This window comes from Podarcis gaigeae (genome assembly GCF_964106915.1).
Source record: "Podarcis gaigeae genome assembly, chromosome: 15".
Taxonomy (NCBI): Eukaryota; Metazoa; Chordata; class Lepidosauria; order Squamata; family Lacertidae; genus Podarcis; species Podarcis gaigeae.
The window spans coordinates 27974860-28000901 of NC_139692.1; the positions used below are offsets into that span (position 1 = coordinate 27974860).

At 42.7% G+C, this 26042-nt stretch overlaps 1 protein-coding gene across 10 annotated transcripts; it reads right to left on the bottom strand.

Moving 5' to 3' along the window:
* On the bottom strand, window positions 1-26017 carry NFRKB (nuclear factor related to kappaB binding protein). 10 transcript variants are annotated; one of them, XM_083714332.1, is made up of 28 exons: window positions 25815-25976; window positions 23732-23868; window positions 23299-23399; window positions 22471-22626; window positions 21399-21600; window positions 20771-20898; window positions 19781-19955; window positions 18702-18803; window positions 17834-17907; window positions 16238-16322; window positions 15149-15350; window positions 13938-14046; window positions 13116-13242; window positions 12039-12104; window positions 11152-11231; window positions 11024-11067; window positions 10067-10124; window positions 8830-9004; window positions 7065-7171; window positions 6434-6557; window positions 5625-5704; window positions 5142-5362; window positions 4461-4749; window positions 3786-4055; window positions 2597-3385; window positions 2162-2268; window positions 1270-1405; window positions 1-927 (listed from the first exon to the last, which is right to left on the bottom strand). In XM_083714332.1, exons 4-28 carry the CDS (start codon window positions 22603-22605, stop codon window positions 805-807), a joined length of 4008 nt encoding a protein of 1335 aa, XP_083570458.1. In that variant the 5' UTR covers window positions 22606-22626; window positions 23299-23399; window positions 23732-23868; window positions 25815-25976; the 3' UTR covers window positions 1-804. The 10 variants fall into 10 exon arrangements, with proteins under 10 accessions (XP_083570458.1, XP_083570453.1, XP_083570454.1 ...); XM_083714327.1 differs by having other exon boundaries at window positions 10067-10127; window positions 25815-25963; XM_083714328.1 differs by lacking the exon at window positions 25815-25976 and adding an exon at window positions 25732-25808 and having other exon boundaries at window positions 10067-10127.
* Window positions 26018-26042: the final 25 nt, after the last annotated feature.

A 26042-nucleotide genomic window follows, 5' to 3' on the forward strand; every position in this document is an offset into this window, starting at 1 on the left:
TCAGTAAAATGAATTTATATGAACAGAGCTTGGTACACGGTGTCAAGCTTTCTTTAGCTTTTCATTCCAAAAGGTGACTACCCCATCCCATAAAGTCCAAGGTGTTAAGCTTCTCCGGGGGAGGGGTTTGCTTTTGGCTCTTTTTCACAACCAGTTTAGAATACCCTCTTCTCTTTCTCTCTAGGCCTTCTTCTGAGTATCTCACATAATGTTGAGCATTTCACATAAGGTCAATTTTATAAGACCTTTGATGAGGATAAAACAGTATAGGTGAAGTTTATGCACAGAGAGGGAAAGAAAGTTGCCAAGAAACTCTTCGTTTTTTAAAAAAACTGAATGAAATTATCAAATAAACAGGTGAAAGCTTAGGCACCAAATATTAAAAATCCAGCATCAGAACGTCCATAAGAACCACCCAGGAAATGATAAAACTGAAGTCCGGCGCAATATAACTTGTCCATTTCTTCTAAGACCTTCTTGCCTTAATTCAGCAGGTTTCTTTGAAACTTACATTCTGTTAGGTTGAAAATTAAAAGAGACCAGCCTTTCTGAGAGGATGGCTGGGTCCAGCAACTTAACATGAAGGTGTTAAGGTTATTAAAATGCAGCACTCCAGGAGGCTTGTGTTAGGGGTTCTGCTTATTCTAACAGAAACCAAACGACGGGCATTTCCCACAAGTGCTTCCAAAATATCAGGAACCAACTTGTGGGTAAGTAGAGTCTGACTCTAGCAAGCCCTAGTTGGGTGGAAAAAGAATAAGAGGGCTGGAGTAACTCTTGCAAAATTACAGCTTGCCGTTGAATTTACTGATCTGGTGGCTGTTTTGGAGACGGCGCTGCTGTCACGACAACAGTGGAGACTGCTTTTGTAGAGCCAGACACTGTTCCCTGCTGGAGATGGGAGGCTGGGAGTGTCTGAATTCGCACCTGTGCAAAACGGCATGCAGAAGGAAAGAAAATACATTTAATCATTCAGTTCAGCCTCTGCCACGTTGCAGAAACATAAATACTACTGGGAACTGAACTGGAATCAAGCAAAGCCCTCCACTCCCATCTTGCCCTTGTCTTCAAGTTACCAGTTCCAATGTTTCAGCAAGTGTATTCGTAGGACCCACACACACCCCACACCAAATTTCAGCTGCTTACTGGAATTTCAAAAATGAAAAATAATCAGGACATTTGTGTGGTACAATGATGTTGGGATGGTGCCATGTCAAGGCAAAGTCCTGATGCAACAGAGATAAGGGGGAAATGAGATACGGGCCTTACCTGTGTGGCCTGGCCTTGTTGCTGCAGCTGTTGTAGCTGCTGTGCGGTCAGGAAGCTCACTGGCTTGTTCCCAGCAATCAGTTTCGTCCCAGCTGGCATGGTGGTGAGAATGATGTTTCTACCCAGTCCGCTGATACTATTGGAAGAAACCCATTAAGAAGTTAGTGGTGACACAGTGGGGCTGGATCTTGCTGAGGCACCTCTTGCATAATAGCAGAACTTAGAAAGTGTATTTATACCACATTGGCCTTTCAGTACTGGTCAGAACCACCCTCAGGCTCTGAATATGCTACAAGAATGTGTCTAAACGCAATCCTGAGCTCAGGATTAACCACCAGCTGCACTTTTTCCCCTTCCCCTTCCATGGGGTGGCTGCAGAATATCTGCACAATTCCATGCTGCTTTAGAAGGGAACTGCCTAATGAGTAGGAAAAGCAACCAAGCCTTCTTTTGAGCTTTTAAAAGGGCAGCTTGAATTTGTGTAAAAAACCAGCAGGGACACATTTTCCATGCTTAGAAACGAAATGCTCCCACCTGCCAACGTCTGTAAACCAAGCAACTGTCAAAGCCACAGCTAAAAGGGCAGGCTGAAAAGTTGGCAACCCCAAAAGATGGGTATGTGAAGTATCCAAATCGAAACACCACCAACACTGGTAAACTCATCTGACACTAGTTGGATTTGTGAAGCAAGACTCAGTAGTGTCCATTAGCACTTCCTACAGGCAGAATTTGTTTGACTCATTTTCTGTGACTAAGAGGAAATTTGCAAATTTGAGTGCTTTCAAGTCCTTTTGGCTAGGCCTTCCATTAATCTAATTGTGATCTGCAATAGTGGCTCATCATACACAAATGCGGTCCTGAAGATTGAACAGAATCCTCCTATGTTACTCACTTGGCCCCAAGGTTGCCTTTGATAATGGGGGTCGTCATTACACTCTTGCCTTTCACAGGCTGGCTTATGACGGAGAGGGGCACTGTGATACGGGCAGGCAGCTTCCCCTGGGAAAAGAAGCATCAGACACAGAAATTATAGAGGTTCAGCAACCATCTCTCTGCCACAGTTACCAAGAAAGGGGGGAAAGGCCCTCCCCCAAATTAAAGTTTTCAGGATGCTGAGGGATTCCCAGAACACATACACAGTTGTTGCTAATGGCATTCAATGCTCTTCCATAAGTCAAAGCCGACTTAAGACAGACAAGGTGGCATCCCCACTTAGAAACGGATGCTTGTCAATCAAGCTTATCCTACCAAAACACAACATAGATCAAAGAACTGTAGTGTTGGAAGGGACCCAAAGGGTTATATATCCCCTCCAGGGATGACTTACTGCCTGGGAGGTGGAGACGACTGTGGTGCTCACTGGAACCTGTCGCATAGTTGTGGTCCCTGTTCCTATTGTTATGGGCGTCCCTGCCCCCCCTGACACAACAGCAACCGCCTTGGACACAGAAGCAGTCATGGTTGGCAGAGAAACAGCAGAGGTGTGGACTGTACCAGGGACACTCACAGACGAGGCAGCGGTCATCTGCTTGGCATGAGTGGCCACTGTAATGGTCTGCCCAGCTTTTGGTGGCATCACCCCCATCCCCTGCACAATCCTTATCGTGGCAGCTGGCTTGGCTTCAGTGGATGCCACCGTAGTGATGGCCTTGCCCTTCTGATCTGCCACAGTCATGCCCAGAGCAGGCATCAGCCGGAACGCAGAGCCAGTGGACTCCACGGTCTTCAAGTCAGGAGTAACCTTGACCACTGTGGGCCCAGCTGGGCCTGGTGAGGCAGAGGTGGGCGTGCTGGTCTTGGCGGGAGAGTCAGAAGACTGGATGGGGCTGGAAGTCACGCGCAGAGTGGCCGAGATGCCCTTGCCGGCAGAAGTGTTGCCAGTGGCTGCAGCAGTGAAGAGGTCTTGCGTCAGTTTGACAGTGGTGACTTGGGACTTGGCCAAGGTGGCCATCATGTCAGGAGTAATGCGGAGAACTGTCTGTCCCTTTGCATCAGTGGTGATCGAGGAGGGAGGCAGGCGCAGAACGTCCTTGCCTTGGATGCGGAAGTTGGAGGCGGTAAGCGGGATGCTGCTCCCAGGCTGGCTTTTCATCCCTAGCTGTCCGGTAATAGCCACCTGTAAGGAAAAATGTATTGTGCTGAATATCTCTCTTGCAGATAGACACAGACACATACCATTTCTGCGGCAGAATGCTATACAGCACTGGGTGCATGGATGAATGCCAAGCTCCATTAAAGAGAAACAAGGCACGCCAAACTAAGCTTACTAGGAAAGGGCAAGATTTTCAGCAGGTGCTCACATGCCCATGTATATTTTGCCAGCCACAGCATTTTGGGAAGGGACCTGTTGGTATTTTATAAGCACAAAGTCATCGTGCTCAGCTTGTCAGCTTCTCAAGGGCATCTGGCTGGCCACAGCTGGAGTCAGAACACTGAACTCACTGGACTCAAATCCGATCAGCATAGGCTGGCTTTTATACTCCAAAAGCATTTCTCAGTATGGTACAGCTCCTCACCTGTTTGATTATATTTTGGCCAGCTACGTTCTGGAGGACTGTGGTGGATGAAGAGGAGGAAGTCGAGGAGGAGGAGGATGACGATGGCAGAGACACAGAGGAGGAGTTGGGGGCAGAGCTGCCTGGAGAACTGGTCACTGGCTTTGGGGAAGGGCTGAGGGCTGCCGAAATCCCTGTCCCAGCAACACTGACTGGTCCTGTGACAGAAACTGCTGGCCTTTGCACCTGGACTGGGCTGGTCTGAGCTTTCACCGTGACAGTGTTGACAGCCTAGGAACAAGAAAAAGTAGATGTCGTCAAGGTGGTTGTCTTTTTGCCTATTCGGTGCAACACCCTTCTATTCAGTTTCATGATGCCCTAACATTATTAGAAATCCTGAGGCAACAGTCCTCACCCTTGAAGAATTAACTACTGGGGATACTCTTTCCAAACGTTTCTCTTCCAAATGCCCTTTAAAACCTATTTTATTCAGGAATGCTCTCTCTTCCAATCACGCTCTCTCTGTACACTTGCTTTCCTTCAGTTCTAAACCGCCCATGGGATTTACTTGCTTGCAAAAAGTATGATGTGTCTTAAGAGATGACCATAGGCCATAATTCACATAATTTGGATGACAATTGGGGAAGAAGACTGCTAATCCTTACTTCTGGCTAACTCCACAGAGATATCCCTCACCTGAGGCAGTGCTTTGGTTTGTGCAGAAGTGGAAGGGGCAAGGACCTGAGGAACAGGTGCTGGTGGGGGCTGTTGCTGTTGCTGGATCACTGGTGGGGCTGGCTGAGACACAGGTGGGAGGCTGGACTGTGTTGTAACCACTCGAACCTGTGGGAGTCCTGAGGAAGATGTATGGCTGGCCACACGAGGAGGGGGGGTTTGCTGAGGCCCAGTTTGTGCTTGGGTACTCTGTGCCGTGGAGAGCAAAGTCCCCAGCTGCGGCATGGTGGGAGAAGACACCAGAAGGATGCTGTGAATAAGTTGAAAAGAGTAAGTTGATTAACTTAAAAGCACAAGTTTGTTCTAGAACAGGCCAGCAATCAGCAAAGTTTTCACTATTTTGCTTTAAGCTGCCAAAATCAATCAAGGATTTAAAACGTGTATTGACAGGTAATAATTTTAGCTGCAACCAAACAATAAATAGCTCACTGAACAGATAATTCATTGCAAGACTACATAAACTGATTTTTACAACTGATTAGCAATATTTATGTGATTTTCACCTTCCCTGCCCCACTCAGGCAAGTAATCCAAGTTGAATGGTTTTGCTAATATAGTCTTCCTTTTTTGTACCACTTGGGGAAGGTTCACTTGCGGAAGATTCTGCTTAGGGTTTTTTGCAAAGACAGGGAAAGGATTTACCTTTGGTTGGGTTTAGCTTGCTCTGATGCAACGTTTGGCAAACTCTTGTTAACCACGGAGACTGGCGGTGGTGAGATGGGCATTGCTGGCAGCGGAGGGGCAGTGGGTGTCACTGGAGTCACAGGGGTTGGTGGCATGCTGGAATCACTAAGGCTCAGCTGGCTAGGCTCAGAGGTGCCACTAGTAGCCACTTTCACTGAACTCTCCTTGCTACTGGACTTCTGCAAAGGCAACAAAATAGTGGGCATCAATGGGGGTAGGATGGGGTGGAAATGCACTAAGCCCAGACAACCCTGTGCAAGTGGGAAGAGGGCTGTTTAGGGATAGACCAGAGCTTTCTCTCCCGGCTTCAGCAAAAGGAACCCGAAGCCTTTGGAGCGCAGTGTGAGGTCCCGCTGCACTCCAAAGGCTTCAGGGATAACCACCTGAAACAGTTGACAGTCTAAAAATCTGTGCCCCATGTATTTACATTGAGCAACTTACTATCTTTGCAGGAGGTTTAGACTTCTGCTGAAGGGCTTTTCTAGCTTTAGCTGCAGCCGCCTGAGCCTGATGAATCAGCTCTGCAAGGAAGAATAAGGAAGGGTTCTCAAACAGATGCTAAGAGTGAGACTGCCCACCTACGTAGCCAGCTTCTCTTTTTCCTTGAAGTACACTTCTTCTTCTTCCAAGAATTCCTACTCTGTGATCAATAGAAAACATACCAAACTAGATAATTTGCCAGACAGGAAGAGGCAGGTCTTAAATGAAATGCATGTTTATGACATTTTCTGTAAATGTGTCCCCTGAAGGAGGCTTTTATGCCTTTCAATTTGAATGATGAATAAGAGAAGTGATTGCTGTTCGGTCAGGAACAAGAGGCAAATTACATGTTCCACCTCCATAATTGCAAAATTTACAGTAAACAGGACAAAACTTGTTTATATCTCATTTTTACTAGTTGGCAAGGATTTTACTTAAATACACCTTTAGGGGGAAAAATACGTACTAAAATTGGATATGTATCTGTGTGTGTATATATGTGGGTACCCTAAAGCATGAACAACACCCTATATCCTTGCACAATCTGGTTAGCCCAAGTAACACATGTGAGGATATAGGATCCTTCTCCAGGACTGGGAGTTGGAGCTACACCTCACCCCCACCCTGTTCCTGAATTTGTAGAATGCTGTGAGTTTTTGAAATGGGATTTTTAAAATTCAGCACCAGTTTTCTTCTTCATTTAAGCCAAGGCCACCTCTATCCAGTATATTGCAATCTGGTTGCTGTAAGGCCCTCCAGCGAACACCCACCAAACTCCTCTTCGCTCCTGTCTCGATGTAGGTATATCCATAGCTTACGTCCAATATCATATTTCACACAGGGATCCTTCTCATAATGCAATCGATCCAGTGCACCACTCACCACAGTGTTAACCTGAGAACAGAATTCACAATTAAAAGGAGGATGCGAAACTGATCAGCTCAGAATCATCATAGCAAATATGTTTTGCACATGCAGGAAGGAAGAAAAGGGGCATGACAATTAGAAGCAAAATGGATGTCTAAAATAGCCCCATACTGAGATGGTAAATCGTCTGAGAAACATACATCAAGCCCTCAGTCTATCTAGGTCAAAACAGGCCTCCACTCGTTACCATGTATAGCTTCCTCGAATGCTGTAGTTCTACAACAAAGATGACAGCACCTGCAAGGTGGAGTGTATTATACACATCACTACCAAAAACTGTTGTTTCAGTGTTTAGACTTCATTACAAAAATGCACTGCCAACTCCATAAGTTGGTCTGCAGCTTTATCACTCTCGTAAGCTATGGAATTGTAGACCTTAAAAATCAATCACAAGGTGCTTCTCCATTCAATAGGAGCAATTCTCATCAGAGAGGAACGCTGAAAAGAAAATGCCTCTGTGCTCTCCCAGTTTACCTGAGCACTGGTGACATCAGGAGCGAGGAATTGAGAGTCTTTAAGCAGCTCACAAATCTCAGCACGAGTTCCCTCTCCATTAGGAAGACGGGCAGCAGCATCCCTAACTGAGACAGCAAAAAAGATCAAAGCATTGTGAAGACCTCAACTGACACAAAGACTGAAGTAACACTTGAACCATTCGGTTCCACTTACTGTGTGGGTTCCTAACTTTAACTTAAGACTTTATACCAATTGAACACTTGCTCTGGATAGCAGTCCCACACCCTGAAGAAATAATCAAGGTCATTGGCTACTTATCACATAGAAAAACAGATGGATTTAAGAATAAATCTGGGCTTCCTTGCTGCTCATCTTCTGCCAGTGTTCTCATTTCATCTTGGGCTACAGCCCCAAACCCTGCAATATAGCTCTCTGCCAGAACAATAAGAATGTCTCCTGTTTCTGTTTCTCTTCCCCTCTCTTTCTTCCACATATTTATTATTATTATTATTATTAATAATAATAATAATAATAACCCACCCGTCTGGCTGGTTTTCCCCAACCACTCTGGGCGGCTTACAGTACATATAAAAACATAGTAAAACATCGAACATTAAAAACTTCCTGATATAGGGCTGCCTTCAGAGGTCTTCTAAAAGTTGTGTAGTTCTTTATCTCCTTGACATCTGATGGGAGGGCACACACACTGTGTGTAATCGTTCCCTCAAACAGACTGAAAGGTTTCTGCCTATTTTAAGCAAGTTTAACAAACTTTTCTTACTTGCAGGCTTTCCAAAAACATGCTTATTCCACACCACAGGTTGTTCCTGCCTCTGTTCCCTTCCTGTGTTATGCTGTAACTTGGTCCCTTGTTAATCCTGGCTACAGAAATTCCTCATGGGCTGTGCTTCCTACATGGAACAACCAGGCTGAATCCCTGGCATCTCCCATTCCAAAAAGGCAGCAGGAGAGGGGACAGGCCTCCAAGAAGCCACTGGGATTCAAAGTAGGCAATACCAGGTTACAGGGACAAATGTTCTGACCTGGTATAAGGGAGCTTCGTATCTTCAGCTTTTTCACTGCAATCTTTTTCTCTAAACCGTGAAGCTGCCCTATGCAGTGTCAGAACATAAGAAGAGCCCTGCTGGATCAGACCAAAGACCTATCTAGCATTCTGTTCTCAGTGTCCAGATGCCTTTGAGAAGCACAGAGCAACACATGAGTGCAACAATATCCTTCTGCAAGCACCTGGCAGTCAGAGGCATCTCGCCCAATACTAGGGATATATATAGTCATCGTGATTAGCACCCACTGAACATGGTGGCTATGTCTTAATTACCTCCAGTATCAGAGGCAACAGCCCTTTGTATACCAGTTGCCAGGGATCAGAGTGCTATTACCTGTCTTGGTCACTATTGCCAGCAGCGGCCACAAAGGTCTTGGGTGGAAGTCTTCCTAGTCCTACTTCCAAGGGTCTTTTAAATGGAAACACCATTAATTGAACCTGGGACCTTCCTTTATTTAGGATAGATTTCCCCCCTTGTCAGTGTCTAATTCTCAAGGTGACTAACATAACAGTTTATCATTGTGAACAATTAAAGCGTGACCCCGCTGCACTGCTGTTTCCTCTCTTCTTACAATCTATTGTCACTGCGAACCTAAAAAAGACTGTAAAATCTCTCTCTCTCTCTCTCTCTCTCTCTCTCTCACACACACACACACAGAGAGAGAGAGAGAGAGAGAGAGAGAGAGAATATGAATGAATAAATGAATGTCAACTTACCAAGAGACAAGATGGTGACATATGCAGGCCTGTCTGATCGCAACAGAGAATGTTCTCGGGCCTTGTTCAGAGAAGTTTCCTTGTCAAACACACCCTTCACAGGGCCAACCACCGACTCAAAGCCATGCATGCGGAAGGTGAAGGCCTTGTGGGGCTGGCTGTACCTGTAACGTTCCTGCACATGTCAGAGAAAGAGAAGTGCTCAGATGAGCAAGAGATTGAAAGGGCAAAAGAACAGAGCAGGTTTCTAGATAAGCATCTATGGCTAACACGTAATGTGAACTGAGTTAATAACAAATGCTTAGGGGAAGGCAAAGATTAGGAAGGGCAACTGCTTATATTTCAGTCATGTATACTGAGGAGCATATAGGCAGCAAACCTCTTTATACTAAGCATTAATCCTTTAGTCTCGAGTATCTCTCAGTTTTGCATTTTCAAAGATTAATGCTGGTCAGATATAATACTGATAATATTGGTAAAGACAAATGGAGGAGAAATGTGTTTATCTTTCAGCCCAATTATTATTATCCTCCCCCCCAAGCCTCCACATCTCTAGTTACAAGCCAGTATTATCTAATGTCTACATAAGCGGTTATAAAGTCCAACAGCTCATGTGGAATCTCTTATTGCTGCAAAGATCAGGGCTTAGCCTACAGTAAAGAACAAGACTCAGCTAGGTGATATAACGTAGCCAGCACATACAATGCAACTACTGGGACATTAGTATTTGACATCTTAATGCTACGAAGCAAAGCAATGTACATAAGAACATAAAACACAATCTGTGTGTGTTTTTAGGGTTCTCTAAATGTTTATATGCTTTTCTGCTAGCTAATTTTTAAGCACCCTCTTGTCAAATGGTGTGCTGGTTCCTTTTTTTTTGAACATTTAAGAAGACAGGTTGAAAAAAGGAGAGAAAGTGAAATGAAATAAAGTTATTTGTCATTAGGAGTTTCTGTTTCTTCTGACTGTTACTGATGCAGGTGAATATTTTAGTCAAAAAATGGACTACTTAAGCTGAAAAGCAAAATATGTATAAATTGGAAGGCAGGCATTTTAAATGATTTTATAGGTTTAAATGTTTTCCACCCACCCCGTTGTATCTTTGTAAACTACTTAGAGACTGTTACAGTTAAGCAGTGTATCAATTGTTTAAAGAAATAATAAAATAAAACTTCCCCATCCAATCCTGGCAAAGCATAGGCAATGCATGGGACAAAATGTGTGTCATCCTCACCTGTTCCTGGAAAACACGTTTCTCTTCCCCAGTGCTAGGCCGGACTACATAGTCAGTCCTTCTGAAACAAACAACAGCATGAGGTTGGAGTGCATACATCCACCTTCCCCAACATGGTTCACTCCAAACCTGATCAGAACCCTTCACAGTCAGATCCCCAAACCAACGAAAAAGACGGTTGTGAGAGAGAAAGGGGAAGGAAGGAAAATTGTATCCAGAAGGTATATCCTTTTGAGTGTTGGCACTGTCCAAGTAACAGAAGAAGAAAAAAAGAATCTAGCAACCTGGATTACCTCACAAGTTCTGCTAGAGAATTTTTGCGGCACTTCTTTAAAAAATTACCATTCTAGGATTTACTTTTTGTCATTATAAGACAAAAGGTCATGATGCAAGGAGCAGCATGTTATTCAAACCTGAGCAAGATAAAATGTAATGTAGAAAGGAGATTAATACTTCTTGGCAAGTATGCATTCATTTGCTGCTAAATGCTGAAATTCATTTGGTGAAAGCTTTTAAAAGCAAAGTACAGCTAGCTACTCTATGCAGCAGTTAATATTTGGAAGTAAAAGGCAGCCCAACACTGAAATTATAGGGAGAATATATGGGAAGAGTTTAATTTGTCCAATGCACACTCAGTATTCCTGCCAACTTCCTCCTGCTTCTGGCATGATCAGTGCAAGCCAAGATTTTACAGTCAGAAATAAACTAAGACAGATGCAAGAGAAAGGAACAGAATCCAGCTCACTTCTCAATATTTATTGACTGGAAAAATGAACCACACTTCAGAACAATGTAATTCACACATTTGAGTAACAGTTAATGTTGAGCTTTCTTTTTAGACAACCTGTTTGTTTCACATTAACTGATGTAATAATCTTTGCAGTAAAATTCAAAATAGGAAAAAATAAGTGTAACCCTAACAAACACTTGAGATTTCTGAACTGAATATATACTTACACTCGGGGATTAGGTGTGGTGGCATCTGAGCTGTCTTCATTGTCCTACCAATGAAAGAAAGATTTTTGTCAGCACATTGGACAAGCCAGCTGGGATGCTGCCACATTCCTACAAATATTCTCTCTCACCTTGAAGAAGATTTGGTCTTTTGTCTCCAGCCAGAGCTGGAAGAGCGCTGCCAGCTCCTTCTCATGGTCTTGTGAAGAGCCTAAGGTGAGAACCGAAAAAGAGGAAAGGAGAGTTGTTACCAACTGCTGATATCTGCACTACAGTAGTGGTACTAAAGATGACGTAGGGTGCACCCACCTTAGCCAGGGCCTTTATGCAAAAGGACATGAAGCAAAGGCCTTTCAATGCATTCCCTCTTGCAATGTTCCAATTGTGACGGGGGGGCATAGTGTGACTCACATGCTGTGCTGCATCCCAGTTACCTTCCACTTATTGGAGGGCTGAATGTCTGCAGCACAGAGCTTGTTTGACTCCTGGAAGCCCCCTGTACTGCACAGTCCTATACTGTACAGGGAGCCTCTACCAGCAGAACTGATATCCCAGCATAGACATAACTCCAGTGCACTGAGGCAGCCAGGAGCACAGTGGAGTGGTCAGCAAGTGTGTCTTCGCTCTCCCTTGTCATACAATTGGAATTGGGATTGCACTGATACATCTCAAAGAAGTCTCTCAGTCCTTGAAGCTGATTTAAAGCCTCGGCTGTGACCGAGGAGGAGGTGTAAAAATAGGTAAAGCAACATTTATTTGCCTCTTAGTAGACAACTGGGATGATAACATAATGCAAGATCCATGCAAGAGAAGTTTTTTAAAAAAACACACACACACTATGATTTTACATAGTCAAAAGTCCACTATACACATAGGACTATACAGCTATAAAGGTAGTAATAGAGGATGAAGCAGAAGATGTTCAGCCACTCCAACTCCAAATGGAAGCTAAATGCCTCAAGAGAACAGCAGGCAACACTTATTAACAGGAGGGGACAGAGAAGCAAAGTTACTTTACCTATCAGTTTCCACTGCTGAGTTTTCTCTTTGAATTCAACAAATGGAGAAAAACTGGAAGGAGCATCTGTAATAAAAGATACCGTAATGTTTCATATGTTTAGACATTACTGGGATACCCTTTGTCTCTAATTGTCTCCTGTAGGATGAGACAGTCAACTGTTGGCTATTGGTACACCTTATTCTAAAGTATGAGACAGTTTCAGTGGAATCAGTTTGTTCATTAGTGCTGGTGATAAACACCACCAGAAGGCTCTGTGCAGCTAGGTACCTAGAACTCTGTCACATCCATCCATGAGGTGTCTGCATTCCCCTCTGCAGAAGCAGTCAGGGCGTGGGAGAGCAAATGCTCTTGTGCAAAGCTTTGTACAAGGGTTTGAATGAAATAATCACCTCTGGATTTCAGTTCACTTTTCTTATGCAATGCTCTTTTGCTAAGATGGAAATAGCCCTTCCATGTACAGACGTGGCTGGGCATATCTGAACCCAAGCTATCGTCTCCAAGAGCCACCTTGCCATGACAATACAAAAGATGTGGGGCTGCAATCAATGTAGTCACTGTACAAGTGGAACAACTTTCACTTGTGCAATGGAACTTTCCCCTCTCCTTCGCCCATGCACCCACACTATCTGTTCTGAGGGCTCCCCATACCATTTGGAGCTGGTGGTGGGAAGGAATTCTGTTGTGCAAGCAGAACTCATTCCGTTCAAGCAATTACTTCACTGGATTCAACTCAAAGATACAACAGGTTGCTGGCTATCTTTGCTTACTAAGCAGTTTTGAATTAAGTTTTTCAGGAACAGAATCAGATGTTGCCTCAAGGTTAAAGGGAACAAATTTGGAGGATAACAATCTGGATATCAAGAAATGTATCCCCTTTGCAAAAAATTATCATTTCACATCAAGTGGCTACCATCATAAATAAGGAGAACAGGAAGAAAGGGCTGGATCTAAGCCATCTATGACACAATGCAATTTTATAAGCAATAGCTGTTCACAGGCCATGACAGATAGCCAACTTACTTCATTCTTGGCACAGCTCAAGAAGAAAAAAAACCTGAAAAAAGTGGGACTTACCTCTGCTGTCACCTGTGAGATACTGCAGTGCAGGCAAAACAAGTTCTGACCAGTTGGGGGCGAAGGAGAACCAACTGTTTAATGTGCTGGCAGGGGAAGACTGCCAATCCATGACTTTATCCTCAAGCTGAGCAAAAGAAGGGAGGGATGGTGATAATGAGAATTAATAGTGAAATCCCAAACCATCTTGGAAATCACTAGTGAGACAAAAATACTTTAATCAACAAATATAAATAAAGCACTTTCAAATCAAAGCACAGCAGATGGAATCAAAAAGACTGCAAATCCACAGAAATGAACTATCTAATGATGGTTGAAAACCATAGTTTTGGAAGGATAAGGATCTCTTGGTTGGGACAAAAGGAAGGACAACAAATACAAAAAAGAAACAACAGATTGTTTTAACAAATGAATAGGAACCAATCTAAACACTCTTAGGCTAAATGTATCAACTTAGAAATAAGGTCCACTAGCTAGAATCTTGAATTAACCGATGCCTGCTAGTGCTTTCTGATTACTCGGTGCATTTTCATCCTATTTCTTGCTTTGGGGGCGGGGGGCGGGGGGAGGAAGTAAAGACAAGACTGTTGGACCAGTATTGCAGTTCTGTAGTGTCATTTCTAATTACAACCAAATATTCAAGTTAACAAAATGGGTGTATTCCACCATTCCAATAAAGACACAAAAATTATGTTTAATGTTTTTTAAAAATAAATTAAGGCCCACTGAATTTGATGGGACTTACTCCCACTTAAGTGCATAAATAGGGTTACATCCTAATCCATCCAACTCCCAAGAAAGATGTCCAGGAAAAACTCTTACCACTGAGAGACTAGCAGGGCCTTCTAGAAGCAGAATCTCCAGAAGCAGAGAAAAGAAGCTGAAGGATATTTCATTTACTCCAAGACACGGCTTGATATCTTCAAGAGGCCTTTGATAGAAGATGAATTTGCTTTAACTGAATTGGCTTAACTGAATTTTGAGAATGAGGAAGCTTAGCATATCTACCTGTTTCTTTCTTTGTATTCAAAGTAGTTTCATGTACAATATTTCAGCAATCTTACAAACCAGTAAGACAAGAGTGGGGAACATGTGGCCTGCCTCCAGATGTTGCTGAACTCCCATCATCCCTGACCACTGGCCATGGTGGCTGGAGCTGATGGGAGTTGGAGTCCAACAGCAATTGGGCCACAGGTTCCCCAACGCCTGCTGTAAGAGACAGTAATACTGACCTATTTTCATGAAACAATTTTTTAAAGGGGAGGTTTAAAGCCAGTATGAAGTTGATTAGCTTAAGGTTATCTAATGTATTTACAGCTTAGGCAAGTTATAACTCTGTCTTACCACCAGAAGGCAACAAAAAGGCATTAAACGCTGATGGATCTTCAACTTTTTGACAAGAGGAATGTATAACATCATTATTCCTCACCTGGAATCTATTTACATGTATACAGTCATACCTCAGGTTAAATGTGCTTCAGGTTGAACGCTTTCAGGTTGCGCTCCGCGACGACCCGGAAGTAACGGAACGCATTACTTCTGGGTTTCGCCGCTCACACATGCACAGATGGTCAAAATGACGTCACGCACATGCGCGGAAGTGGCGAATCACACATGCGCAGATTGCGTTCACTTCTGGATGCGAATGGGGCTCCGGAACGGATCCCGTTCGTATCCAGAGGCAGCACTGTATTTTCAAATTACACTCTCTCCTCCTACCATCTTTCATGTGCCAGTGTGCCCTGGAGGCTGACTTTAAATTACATTGCTGCATTACTGCACACCATGCATTGTATTTTCAACCACTATGCAACACAGAATATAGACAGACACCTTATTCACACATGCAATTTATATGGGCTGTATTAACTATGCTGCATCACTTCTACCAGGATAAAAAAGCTTCTTTGTGCTGAACTTTTCTATTTTGATTCATTCCAGTGTGACTAGAACTGGCTTCGTTGTAAATATGCCTCATTGTGTGATATGCTGACCACATCCATTGTGTGCATTCTCTTCTGGAAGGAACTTACTCTTCTTTAACAGATGAGAGAGATGGGGGATCCCAGATAGGCGGGATGGGGGATGGATTCTGAGACATTGAAGGCATCCCTTCAGTGTTGCCAAGGGACTCAGAGAAATCCTCTGCTTCTGATTTAATCACTTTTAGCTTCTTCTTCTTCTTCTCTTCCTTTTCCTTCACTTTCTTTTTAAGGACAGCAAGGTCAAACAAAGCTTCAGTTTAAAAAGAGAGGAAGGATTTGTAAGTTGCACATTACAAATTAAGCAGGGTGTCAAATATCAGCCAAGAGGTACAGTCGCCCTGACTTTAGCTTATGGAAGAATGCAGAAGTGCAAGTGTGGCCACCTCTTCCGCCATGTCAGAGTAACAAAAAGCTCTCAGTGCAAAAGATGTAATACCCCATTTTACGACAGTTACAGCTGCTGACACTGTTTCAAGAGCTGCTGCTGAAGGAATTCAGAAATGGTTTGGTCACATTACAGGAAATAGCTAAAAAGCAAACTAGGTACACGGTTTGAAAAACATATACCTCTGTGAATCACAGCCAATATCATTTATAATCAGAGTATTTATTACATGAATTGAAATGAAATAGAATCCAGTTGTAGGATGTGGCAGGCAAGTATAATTAACCAAAAGAGCAAATATGATCAAGCCAACCCAATGTTCTTTGCATTTACATAAATACAAACATAGTATTTTGATTCCTAGACACATTTTCAAGAGATGTGCAAGCAAGCCTCCATTTGAAACAAAAATGAGATACGGAGAGCTCAAAAAAAGGGACCCCAAGGGTCATCTAGTTCAACCCCCTGCAATGCAGGAATAATATTTCAACCAAATTTATTTTGTCTGAGAAATGGTTGCTTAAAAGTAAAGGGCATCCCCAACATGGAAAGCATCATGTTATTGTGGACTCTTCCTGATTATCACCAAGTGACACTGCAAATCTTACCACATTTTATCTGCTTATAGTTTTAGCTCCCATTGGTAGTAAAACCTGAACGATACAGTGACAAATGTTCATCTGCTAACAACTCCAGCTAAAGAAAATAGTAAAAATGCAGTCATGTAGCAGCCTTGAACTTGATTCACATACCTGCCAAGGATCCCTTCCTACCAGCATTCACACGTGTCATGATATCATTCAGAGTCAGATCCCCAGTCATGAGGTCAGGATGGCTCTATACAGGACAAAGAGACATTCAACAAGGAGAACGGCAACCATAAAGCAAAACTGGAGAATGAAAGACACCTGTTGCGACTGAACTATCATACATTGCTTTTCCTGTTGTTTGCAAATATAAATTATTATTTATATCAGATATACCTAGAGAAAATCTCCACTTAAAACTACAGTTCAAGCAAAATTGAACACAAGCACCTCCCCACTCGTGTGCAACCATTGACATGTGCATTGTTTTTGGCGTCGAAAGGGGGCAGGGTGGGCCAGAACAGACCTGCACACATCCCACTGATGTGCACAGCAACCCAGAAATCACAACACCAAATCCCTTTCAGCTATAATCCCGAACTCTTCAGTGGGAGTAAGCCTCATTTAAGTCAATGAAACTTACTTTTAAGTAAACATGCTTAGGCTTGTGCAACATCTTATTTAAACCAGGGATGGGGAAACTTTGGCCCCCCAGATGTTGTTGAATTACAACTCCTTAATCTTCCTTGACCACTGGCCATATTGGTTGGGGCTGATGGGAACTGGATTCCAACAACAACTGGTGTGCCACAGGTTCCCCACCCCTTGCTTGAACTTTCAGTCTGGCTGAATAAAAACCAAATTACACCACCATGCAGCTAAGGTACATCATTCCAGCAGGTTCCAAATTGTCTCAAGTATCCCAAGCCCTGTCCAGGATATAGGCTGGATTCCCAACTTGCCACTACAACCTCTTCCACCTGAACACCCCAAACTTAACCTACAAATGAAAAAGCAACAGAAATCTCAACGGAATCCTTTTGCTCCCATACTATACTGAGTCTGCAGTGTAAGATCAGCTTGCAAATATTACTGTGGCTGCAGCGGAAAGAGGATCAAGTTTTCTCTCAAGCTTCCTGGACTTTGTTTTTTAAAACTGAAAATCTGCTTCTCATGACATATTCATGCTGTGATCAAATGCACACTTTACCTGGAAGTAAGCCTCACTACAGGGGACGCGGGTGGCGCTGTGGGTAAAAGCCTCAGCGCCTAGGGCTTGCCGATCGAAAGGTCGGCGGTTCGAATCCCCGCAGCGGGGTGCGCTCCCGTTGCTCGGTCCCAGCGCCTGCCAACCTAGCAGTTCGAAAGCACCCTCGGGTGCAAGTAGATAAATAGGGACCGCTTTCTAGCGGGAAGGTAAACGGCGTTTCCGTGTGCAGCTCTGGCTCGCCAGAGCAGCGATGTCACACTGGCCACGTGACCCGGAAGTGTCTTCGGACAGCGCTGGCCCCTGGCCTCTTGAGTGAGATGGGCGCACAACCCCAGAGTCTGGCAAGACTGGCCCGTACGGGCAGGGGTACCTTTACCTTTACCTTTTTAAGCCTCACTACACACAGTGGAATGTACTTCCAAGTAAACATGCTTTAGGATAGGACTGCTAGCAAGGAAGGAGGAGGGCCTTATTCTCTAGGTCCCTTGCTGCAGAAAGAGGCACTAGGAAAAGAGTACTAAGAAGTAGTGGCCTCCTTATGGTTTGCTTACAGGTTGGCGCTTGCGTTTTTCATGATGTTTTTTCAGTATCATCTTCAGGTCATTCTCACCAAACTCCAGTTTATCTAGAGGAAAACAAAGTCAGTGCTATCAAAGGTTTGCTGTAAATCTATTTACATGACACATTTAACTGAAATGCTTCCATCTTCAACAAGCTTTAGATGCTTACTCCAATTTTTCTCAATTGACTATAAATTCCCATCAGCTACAGCATATGGCTTGCAAAATCTTCTACTATAAGATCGAGGGGGAAAATAGGGTCTTATACTTTTTCTTTCAAAGCAAAAAGCCTCTATAAATCAGCATCTCCCATTAGACTGTCATAAATCTAATTTAAAATACATTTTATTTTGTAAAACAAAGACATTTTCACTTGGTGGCATAATGCAGATGAATGGTTAATTAAGAAGATATAAAACGAGCCTTGACACTTCAAAAAAAAAAGTATGTCAATGTGCATTAATATAGTGGCAGCTACTACATGAAAAATGCCAATATTGTTGGCAATATATGTTAATACATGTCAATCAGTTGTAACAGTACAATTTTAATTGTATTTTAGTATGGTTTAATGTATTTTATATGTGCCTCTTTTGTTGCTCTCTTTATTGTTTGTTTATGTGAATGGCCTGACTGGCTAACAAGCAATAAACCTGGCTGGAAAACTAGGTTGGATCATAGATTGAGAGCAATAATGCCCAACATAGGAGGAAAAGAAAATGGCCTTTATCAGTCTTTAAAAAATGGAAGGAGGTGGTCTCTAAATTCTAAAACTAAGAAGTAAAATCCTGTGAGAAAACATCTTTTTAATGTATAAAGTTTTCAAGATAAGTCAGACTTAGATACCACTTGAGCTTACCTGCTGTTTTCATGTCTTGGGTTGATAATGTGGGGATTACTCTAAGAGGAACAGTGGGGCTTGGGCAATGGGCTGGAGAATTTGGAATCCAGGAGCTCAGATCTGAAATGCAACACAATAGTGAGGTTTCTACAGGGATAGTAGCAGAACAGAAGCAACAAACCTGAGCACAAGGCTCATTTTTCTAGGCAGCAGATGCACTCATACATCCAAGTTATTTAGTAATTTTGCTTTTTCAATCAACTGAGTTGAAAAAGTATGGCTCTTTTGAAAGGCCATAGAAAGGGGAAGTACTGTTAATCAGGATATTTTCCTAATTGTAGCTCTAAAACTTATAAAGCCAGCCATGATGTTTTAGTATGTTAATCTGACTGAGAAAAATATTTAGATTTATTAGAAAGCACCCAAAATAAAGAGCTCTGTGAGCACAATTTTAATTAAAGGATAGTAAAAATGTTGAGAAAGGCAAACTGGAAATAAGATCTGCTCACTTCTCAAGCAGAACAGGGTTTAAGAAGAGGGCACCAGAGGGGAATCAAGAGGAAGACTACGTTGATAGAAAAGATCATCCAGAAGATACACACATATACTTAGAAGGACATTAGTCCTACAGATGTTAAAAAGTAGTATTAGCCTAATCTTAAACATGAATATGCTTAGAGCATGAAGTTTTCCCTGTATTAGCAAATGCACATTCAGCCTAGCATTTATAACCCATCTTCCATTAAAGTCATGCTACAGTATTCTAAGGTACAAATAAAAATATCCATGACATTGCACTATCTTTATAGGGACACATGTCTGGGGTACCCCACTGTTAAGGACACAGTAACAGTCTCTTGGATCAAGCCAATGGCCCATCTAGTCCGGCATCCTGTTCTCACAGTGGCCAACAAGGTTCCTGTGGGAAACCATGAGCACTCTCCCCTCCCATGGTTCCCATCAACTGGTATATATGCAAGTGTATATCATCACTGATTTCCACGTTCAGGTTTTTAGCTAATACAGCATTAAGGACTTCTCCAACCACTCTTCACTTAAGAAGCTTTTGTTTATTCTAAAGAATACCCTGCCATTACCTTCTTCATCTGAGGATAAGGTGGTGTCTCCACATTCCTCTTTTACTTCCCTGAGGATTTTCAGGAACCGCCGATGTGTTCGCCGGTCCCGTTCCTCAGCAGCACAAGCAGCTGCTGAGTATTTCCTCTTCAGGGCCAGATCTGGACCACCTTTCCTAGCAAGCTCCAACAGATGCTGAAACAGATATATGCACAGCAACATGCTGAATTCCATCTAAGCTCCTGTGACTTACAAGAAACATATACATTAATTTTGTAACATTTAAACAAAAGCCCATCATGTAAGTCACCATGACAGCCAAGTGGATGGGGCAAGATACACATCTTCTTAATGAGTAATATGCAAGGATGGAGGAGTTCTAATATTCAGGGACCAAAATCAAAGCCTTAGGAACCAACATGACTTCATTTAGGCACTGGTCCCTGCACAATACATGCCACTACAAAGGCTGGGATCCAAAAAGCTAATAATTGTATGCAGAAAGGATTGAACATTCCCAAAAGGTTTAAGCAAATCAAAACTTTTAAAAGGAGACTCCCATGCTGCATCAAAAATGACTTTCAGAAGCCCCTTCATTTTCTAATATTATTTACTTTGGTATGTGGCATAGGGGAGGGGTCACTGCTCAGATTTAGAACATATGGTTTGCATGCACATGCTTTAACTCTTGGCATCACCTCCAATGAAATGGTTCTCAGAGTGGTCTGTACCCCAGACAGCTGCCACCAAAGGAAACCACGCCAGGCTAGATGGCAGAATGACCATATGCATTAAAGGCAGCTTCTATGTTCATAGTTACAATGGTGCTCTTTAAGAAACCTCAAGCATACAGACCCCTTAAGCGCTGAGAGCTAGTTTCATAGTTCTTTGAATCCTAGCCTTGTGTGAAGACACGTGGGCAACCAAATGAGAGATTTCTCCAGTCTTAGTGACAAATACTGCACTAAATCTTATATTCTATGGAACATTTAGTTTATTCAAATGCTTACATTCCGGGAGGAAAGGATCTGTTTCAGCAACCGGTAGAAGTACTGCTGTTGGGAACTGAGGTAGCGCTTGTACTGAGACTTGAAGCAAAGCTGTCGATACTTCACCACTTCAGGATTGAAGTGTCCATCTGTAACAAGAACATGTACCATGGTTACTGCTGTTTTGAAACCTGCTGCCTGAAAGCTATTTTTTATTTTTTATCCAAAAGCTGCCACATGTCAGATTTCAAGAGAAGGAAGGCACTTACCCCACCTAAAAAAACGGTTATGCAATAATCATGTGTATTGGGGTAGAGTAGAAGGCACTTTACTAAGGATCAAGAAGAAATTGAATATCTAACTTTTACCCTGTCAATGGGACCCTGACCACATAGAAAGTGGAACTGGGATAATGCAAATTGCTGATGCTGGACTTACGACTGAATAATTTCAACACACACAAGGAAAGAAGGAAATGGGATAGACTTCCCCTTCCCCTCCCTTCTCCCCGCCTCCCTCAAATTGCAGGACAGGACAGCGATTCGATGAGACACAGAGCACTTCCACTTCCACTTTCATCTTACAACTTGTCATCTTACATAGCAAAGTCAAGAAGCCAGGTTAAAATACAGACAAATCTGCCACTGACCACGGAAGAGTTTCTGGGCAATGTGCAGGGGGTTTCCAAACCGAAAATTCTCTCCACTGAACAGGGACAGGATAAGATTATTCTGATGTTCAGTGTTGCTTTCTGGGAAGTGAGGCAAAAACTTTTTCAGGTGTTCTCGTTGCGAGTCCGTCAGCACCTCCTGCCATGTTGAAAGACTGACAACTTCAAAAAAGATTTCAGGCTACAGAAGGGTGGGGGGAGAGGGACAGAGATATGAATGAAATAAAATCCTTCAAATGTGATCCAAAAATTCCACTTTTGAGAAATGCAACAGTATCATATAAAGATCCTCAATTTTGTATTTATACAAAAAAGAACAAAATGAAAATTGTTATGGACTAATAAGATAAACTAAGAAAACCTGTTATTTAGCAGGAAAAGCTGTTAAGTTACAGAATGTTCCATTAAACACTATTGAAAGGCTCTGAGGAGTTTATAGACCCAATGGTGTAGTTTGCACATCAAGGTTAGCTGTGTATAATGACTTACTGTGAACAGGCAGCATCTTATGCATGCTGCACAATCACTCATGCTTCAGGCAGCGATCAGGTAGCATGCCTGGACACTAACATGTCACTCAATCACTGTTATGTCCAGGGTCAGGAACTTGGCCCTCTAAATGTTGTTGCACTTCAACTACCATCAGCCCCAGCCAACACAACCAATGGTCAAGGATGATGAGAACCGAGATGCACAATTAACTTTGGCTTATCAGGACATGCAAATTGGGTTACTTAATGGTTTCTTACAGCCAATGAAAGCAAAGAAGCATTATTTGGGTTTCCTTCAGTAAGTCTTCACAATTGCCATATATGCAAGGACTGGAGGCTGCCCAAGTAACAAAACCCTGCTGCCTCTCTCATGCCCTACTTGTGAGCTTTTCAGAGGTATCTGTTTCTGAAGCTGTTCCTGTCTAATTTAGTTATCAAATGTTTGCTGAGATGCCACCACTTTTGAATTATTCCTCCAAAAGATAGCAATAGTTCCTTCACAGATCACACTGTTGTTTTACACTATATGGAAGAAAAAAGGTTACTCCAGTTCTACTTACATCTTCCAAGAGATCTTCTGGCAAGCTAATTCGAATGGATCCCAGCATGCAATCCTCCATAATCTGTGTGCCATTTCCTTCTCCAGATGGCCCCAACTCTAATGGGTCGGTGAGCATGTGATCCAAAGAATCCATTGTTCATGCCCTAATGAAACCCTAGAACAGAAACCAAGAAGCTATTTTCACAATTCCACTATAAGCAGATTTAATATTAAACAAAATATATTTAATTATTGTTACAGACCAACTCAGTTGGCACCTATTTGAAAATCATGTTCGTGTGTGTAGCTCTTACTGCTCTTGGAAAAGATAGCCCAGTTTAACACTTCACATTTTAAAACATACTGTTCTACTACAGTATAGTATAATTTGTTCTCTGTCCCTCTCTACAAAAACTCTTGCAAAAAAAGCTCAGATATGCTTACCAGGAAGCAGAAAAAGAAGCCTTGCTGAATTCCTCAGGATTTGTGTGTGGTGGAAGGAAAGTAAAAACACAATAGACAAAGTGTGAACTGCTGCCAGAGAATGCCTGGTCAACAGGAGGTCTTTCTTAGTTACAGGTAACCATGGGAGATATGTTTTTTGCAAGCCTGTTCTATGATTGAATAAATAAAAGGTGTAACTATTTATTATAGAACAGCTTCTAAAGAATTACGTCTATGCATACAGAACAATTTCAGTGTCACAACAACAACATTTAACCGAAATAATAAAAATACATTACTATTTGGCAAAAGAATGCAATTCATGTTCCAAAATAATTATAGTGCCATTTCTTGAGGAACTACTAAAAAAGAAAGTTCATTACTTGCAACTGGTGATATTTACCTTTTATTTGAAGAACACACAGCTTCTCCAGCTAGGGACTTGGAACATCAGTTACAGAGGATGGAAGCAGACATATAGCTGCCATCTGAAATATATTGGTCCTGAGAAAAAGATTTATTCTCAAATGAACAAGAGTCACATTTAAAACAGTATATTTTATTAATTGAATACTGCCAAACCAAACAAATTTCCACTGAGTGGTGCTTTTTTTGTGCCCTGTTACAAAAACAATTTATCAAAATGAGTACACCCCACTTATCTTTTGATAGAAATTCAGACAATAAAAAATGAAGTCTCTGTCTTCACTAATGTTTTGAAGAAAAAAGGGAGGAACCAGAAGTTTATCTGCTATGCCAGCAATAAAAATTGCAACACACTTCTAGTCAAACAGAGAATTTGCACTTGATCCCCAGAAGAACATTTGGTTGCCCACATTGCTGGGGTTCTTGTTGTCATTTGGCTAGTCTTGGGTAACATTGGTTGTTTGGTTCACACATGACGCCAAATGATGGTTAAAACAAGCCACAGTTCATAAAGCACCAACAAATATTGGTTTCACATTGTGGTTTGCTGCCAAAAAGCAAAGCATGGCTAGTTTGACCAATCTGCATATTTTGGGAATAATTTCATCAGGAAAGCGGCACACAAATAAACAGAGGATTATGATGAGCAACATACAGTATAATCAAATTAAACAACCAAGTGATAATTCATAAGGCCCCACAATAATATACAAAAATAAAATACAAAAAAGCAAAAATAATGCATCTCCAAAATCTAGATCAATCTGTAACCAATTTTAAGCATTGCAATCTTCTAATATTATATGCTGCCAAGTTACTAAGGAACAGATTTTAAGAGTTAAATACTTATAAGAAATGTACATGGTAAATTTCTGGTGATTTATTTATTACTGGACCTAATGGTCAAGGGTCCCTTTACCTTTACCACCTTTTCCTTCAATAAGCTCGAGATTGTGTGCATGGTTCTCCCCCTCCCCATTTTATGCTCACAAAATCCCTGTGTGTTAGGTTAGGCTGAGAGACAGTAACAGGCCCAAGGTCACTCAATGAACTGCATGGCCAAGTGGAGATTCAAACCCTAGGCTCCCATGTCCTAGTCCAACACTCTAAACGTCATACAATCTGGGGTGGAAAATTTTTCAGAGCTGTATTTCTCCAAATAATGCTTTCCACTTCTTAAGTTCATTAGTAACAATGAATGGAACTTTATTTAATACAAATAAAACAGACATGCTAAATTAGATCACTCTTCAAAACATTCCAAAATGTTCTGATGAAAAAATTGCCACAATTTTTGAGTGGAAAACAGTCACCACTACAAATTTCATCTTAGAAGAAGCATTCCCTCCTTCATGGAAGAGATAACAGGGGATTGCCACTTCCATGATGATGCTAGGAAGATCTACATGCATGCATCATACAAGGCACCCTACTTCCACTGATTCTACTGCAACCCTTCCACCAGCAGTTGAAGACTGCTTTATTCTGGCAGGCTCTTGGGAACAGACTGTTTTTAAAGGAAAGGGCTTTTAGTAGTACTGTTTCGACAATCTGCATTTTAATATATAAAAAAATAAAAAATTGTCCAGTAGCACCTTAGAGACCAACTTTCACGTGCATTTTAACAGACTTGGTTTTATATTGTTTTAATTCTCCTATAGTTTAACCACTTTTGAACCGTTACCTTTAATGTATTTTTAGCTTTTCGTATTTCACCTGCCCTGCTTTAATTTGGGTAAACCAACTTGAGCCCTGGTCTAGGAAAAAGACAGGCTATAAATAATAACAACAATAATCCTTCATCTATGTTATAACCCCATTCTGTTTTGGAAGGTCACCTGACTCTCATAGGAGCAGCTTTTGGGAGCTGCATGGCTGGACATTGAGAAGCGGACACCCCAATTTTGCACGAATAGATGCGTCTTCAGCCAGCACATAATAATAATAATAAAACCCCCTAAAACACATGCTTCCTTATCCACCCACCCACCTTTGGGAGAATTTCCCTCATGATACAAGCTTAGCCTGTCAACTACACTATTAATCCATTCCCACTGCCAACAATTTGATGAAGCAACAGCCTTTATTGTCTGCCGAGCCAGGGTAGGCTGAGCACCTTACAGGCTTGCACAGGCAAGAGGAGAGGCAGCCCCTTGCCCTCGAGGAACTTACACTCTTAAAAAAGGCGGGGGGGAGAAGGCAAGGGGAGGGCCCACGAGCAAAGACAGTTCACCCCCCCATGCACCTCATTCTTGCCCCCCACAAACCCGCCTCCCTATCCTGCCCCTACCTTCCCCACATCCCCCCAGGTATATCTATTCGCGCCCCCTCCCCAAAGTTCTCAATGCCCCCCTCAAACTTTGACCCACAGGAGACCTTCAGCACCACACGCGCCTGCCCCGTTTGTTACCTCAGAGGCCTCTGAGGTGAGTAAGAGGATCCTGCCCCTCCGCGTTCCAAACAGACGCACCCCCCCCTCGAACCCCCGCTCACCTGCACCCGGCTCAGGCATTCCGTTTCCAGGTCGAGGTGGTGGTAGTGGTGGTTGAGAGCGCATGCGCCGACGCACGCGAGGCCTCCCCTTCCAGGCGCGCGCGCCGTGGGCGCGCCCAAGCTTGAGCCTTCCCTGCCTCCCGCGGAAGGAAGGAAAGGAACGAAGAAACAAAACGTCGCGCATGCGCGCCTCCTCCTCCTCCAGACGGGCGAAAGAGCGCAGCCGCA

Coding starts and splice junctions, on each gene's coding strand:
- NFRKB (XM_083714325.1), bottom strand. CDS start 22,605: ATGGATTCTTTGGATCACATGCTCACCGACCCATTAGAGTTGGGGCCA. Junction 20,899..21,398: donor TGCCCAGAAACTCTTCCGTG/GTCAGTGGCAGA, acceptor TTCTTGTTACAG/ATGGACACTTCAATCCTGAA. Junction 18,804..19,780: donor CTTATCCTCAGATGAAGAAG/GTAATGGCAGGG, acceptor GTTGCATTTCAG/ATCTGAGCTCCTGGATTCCA.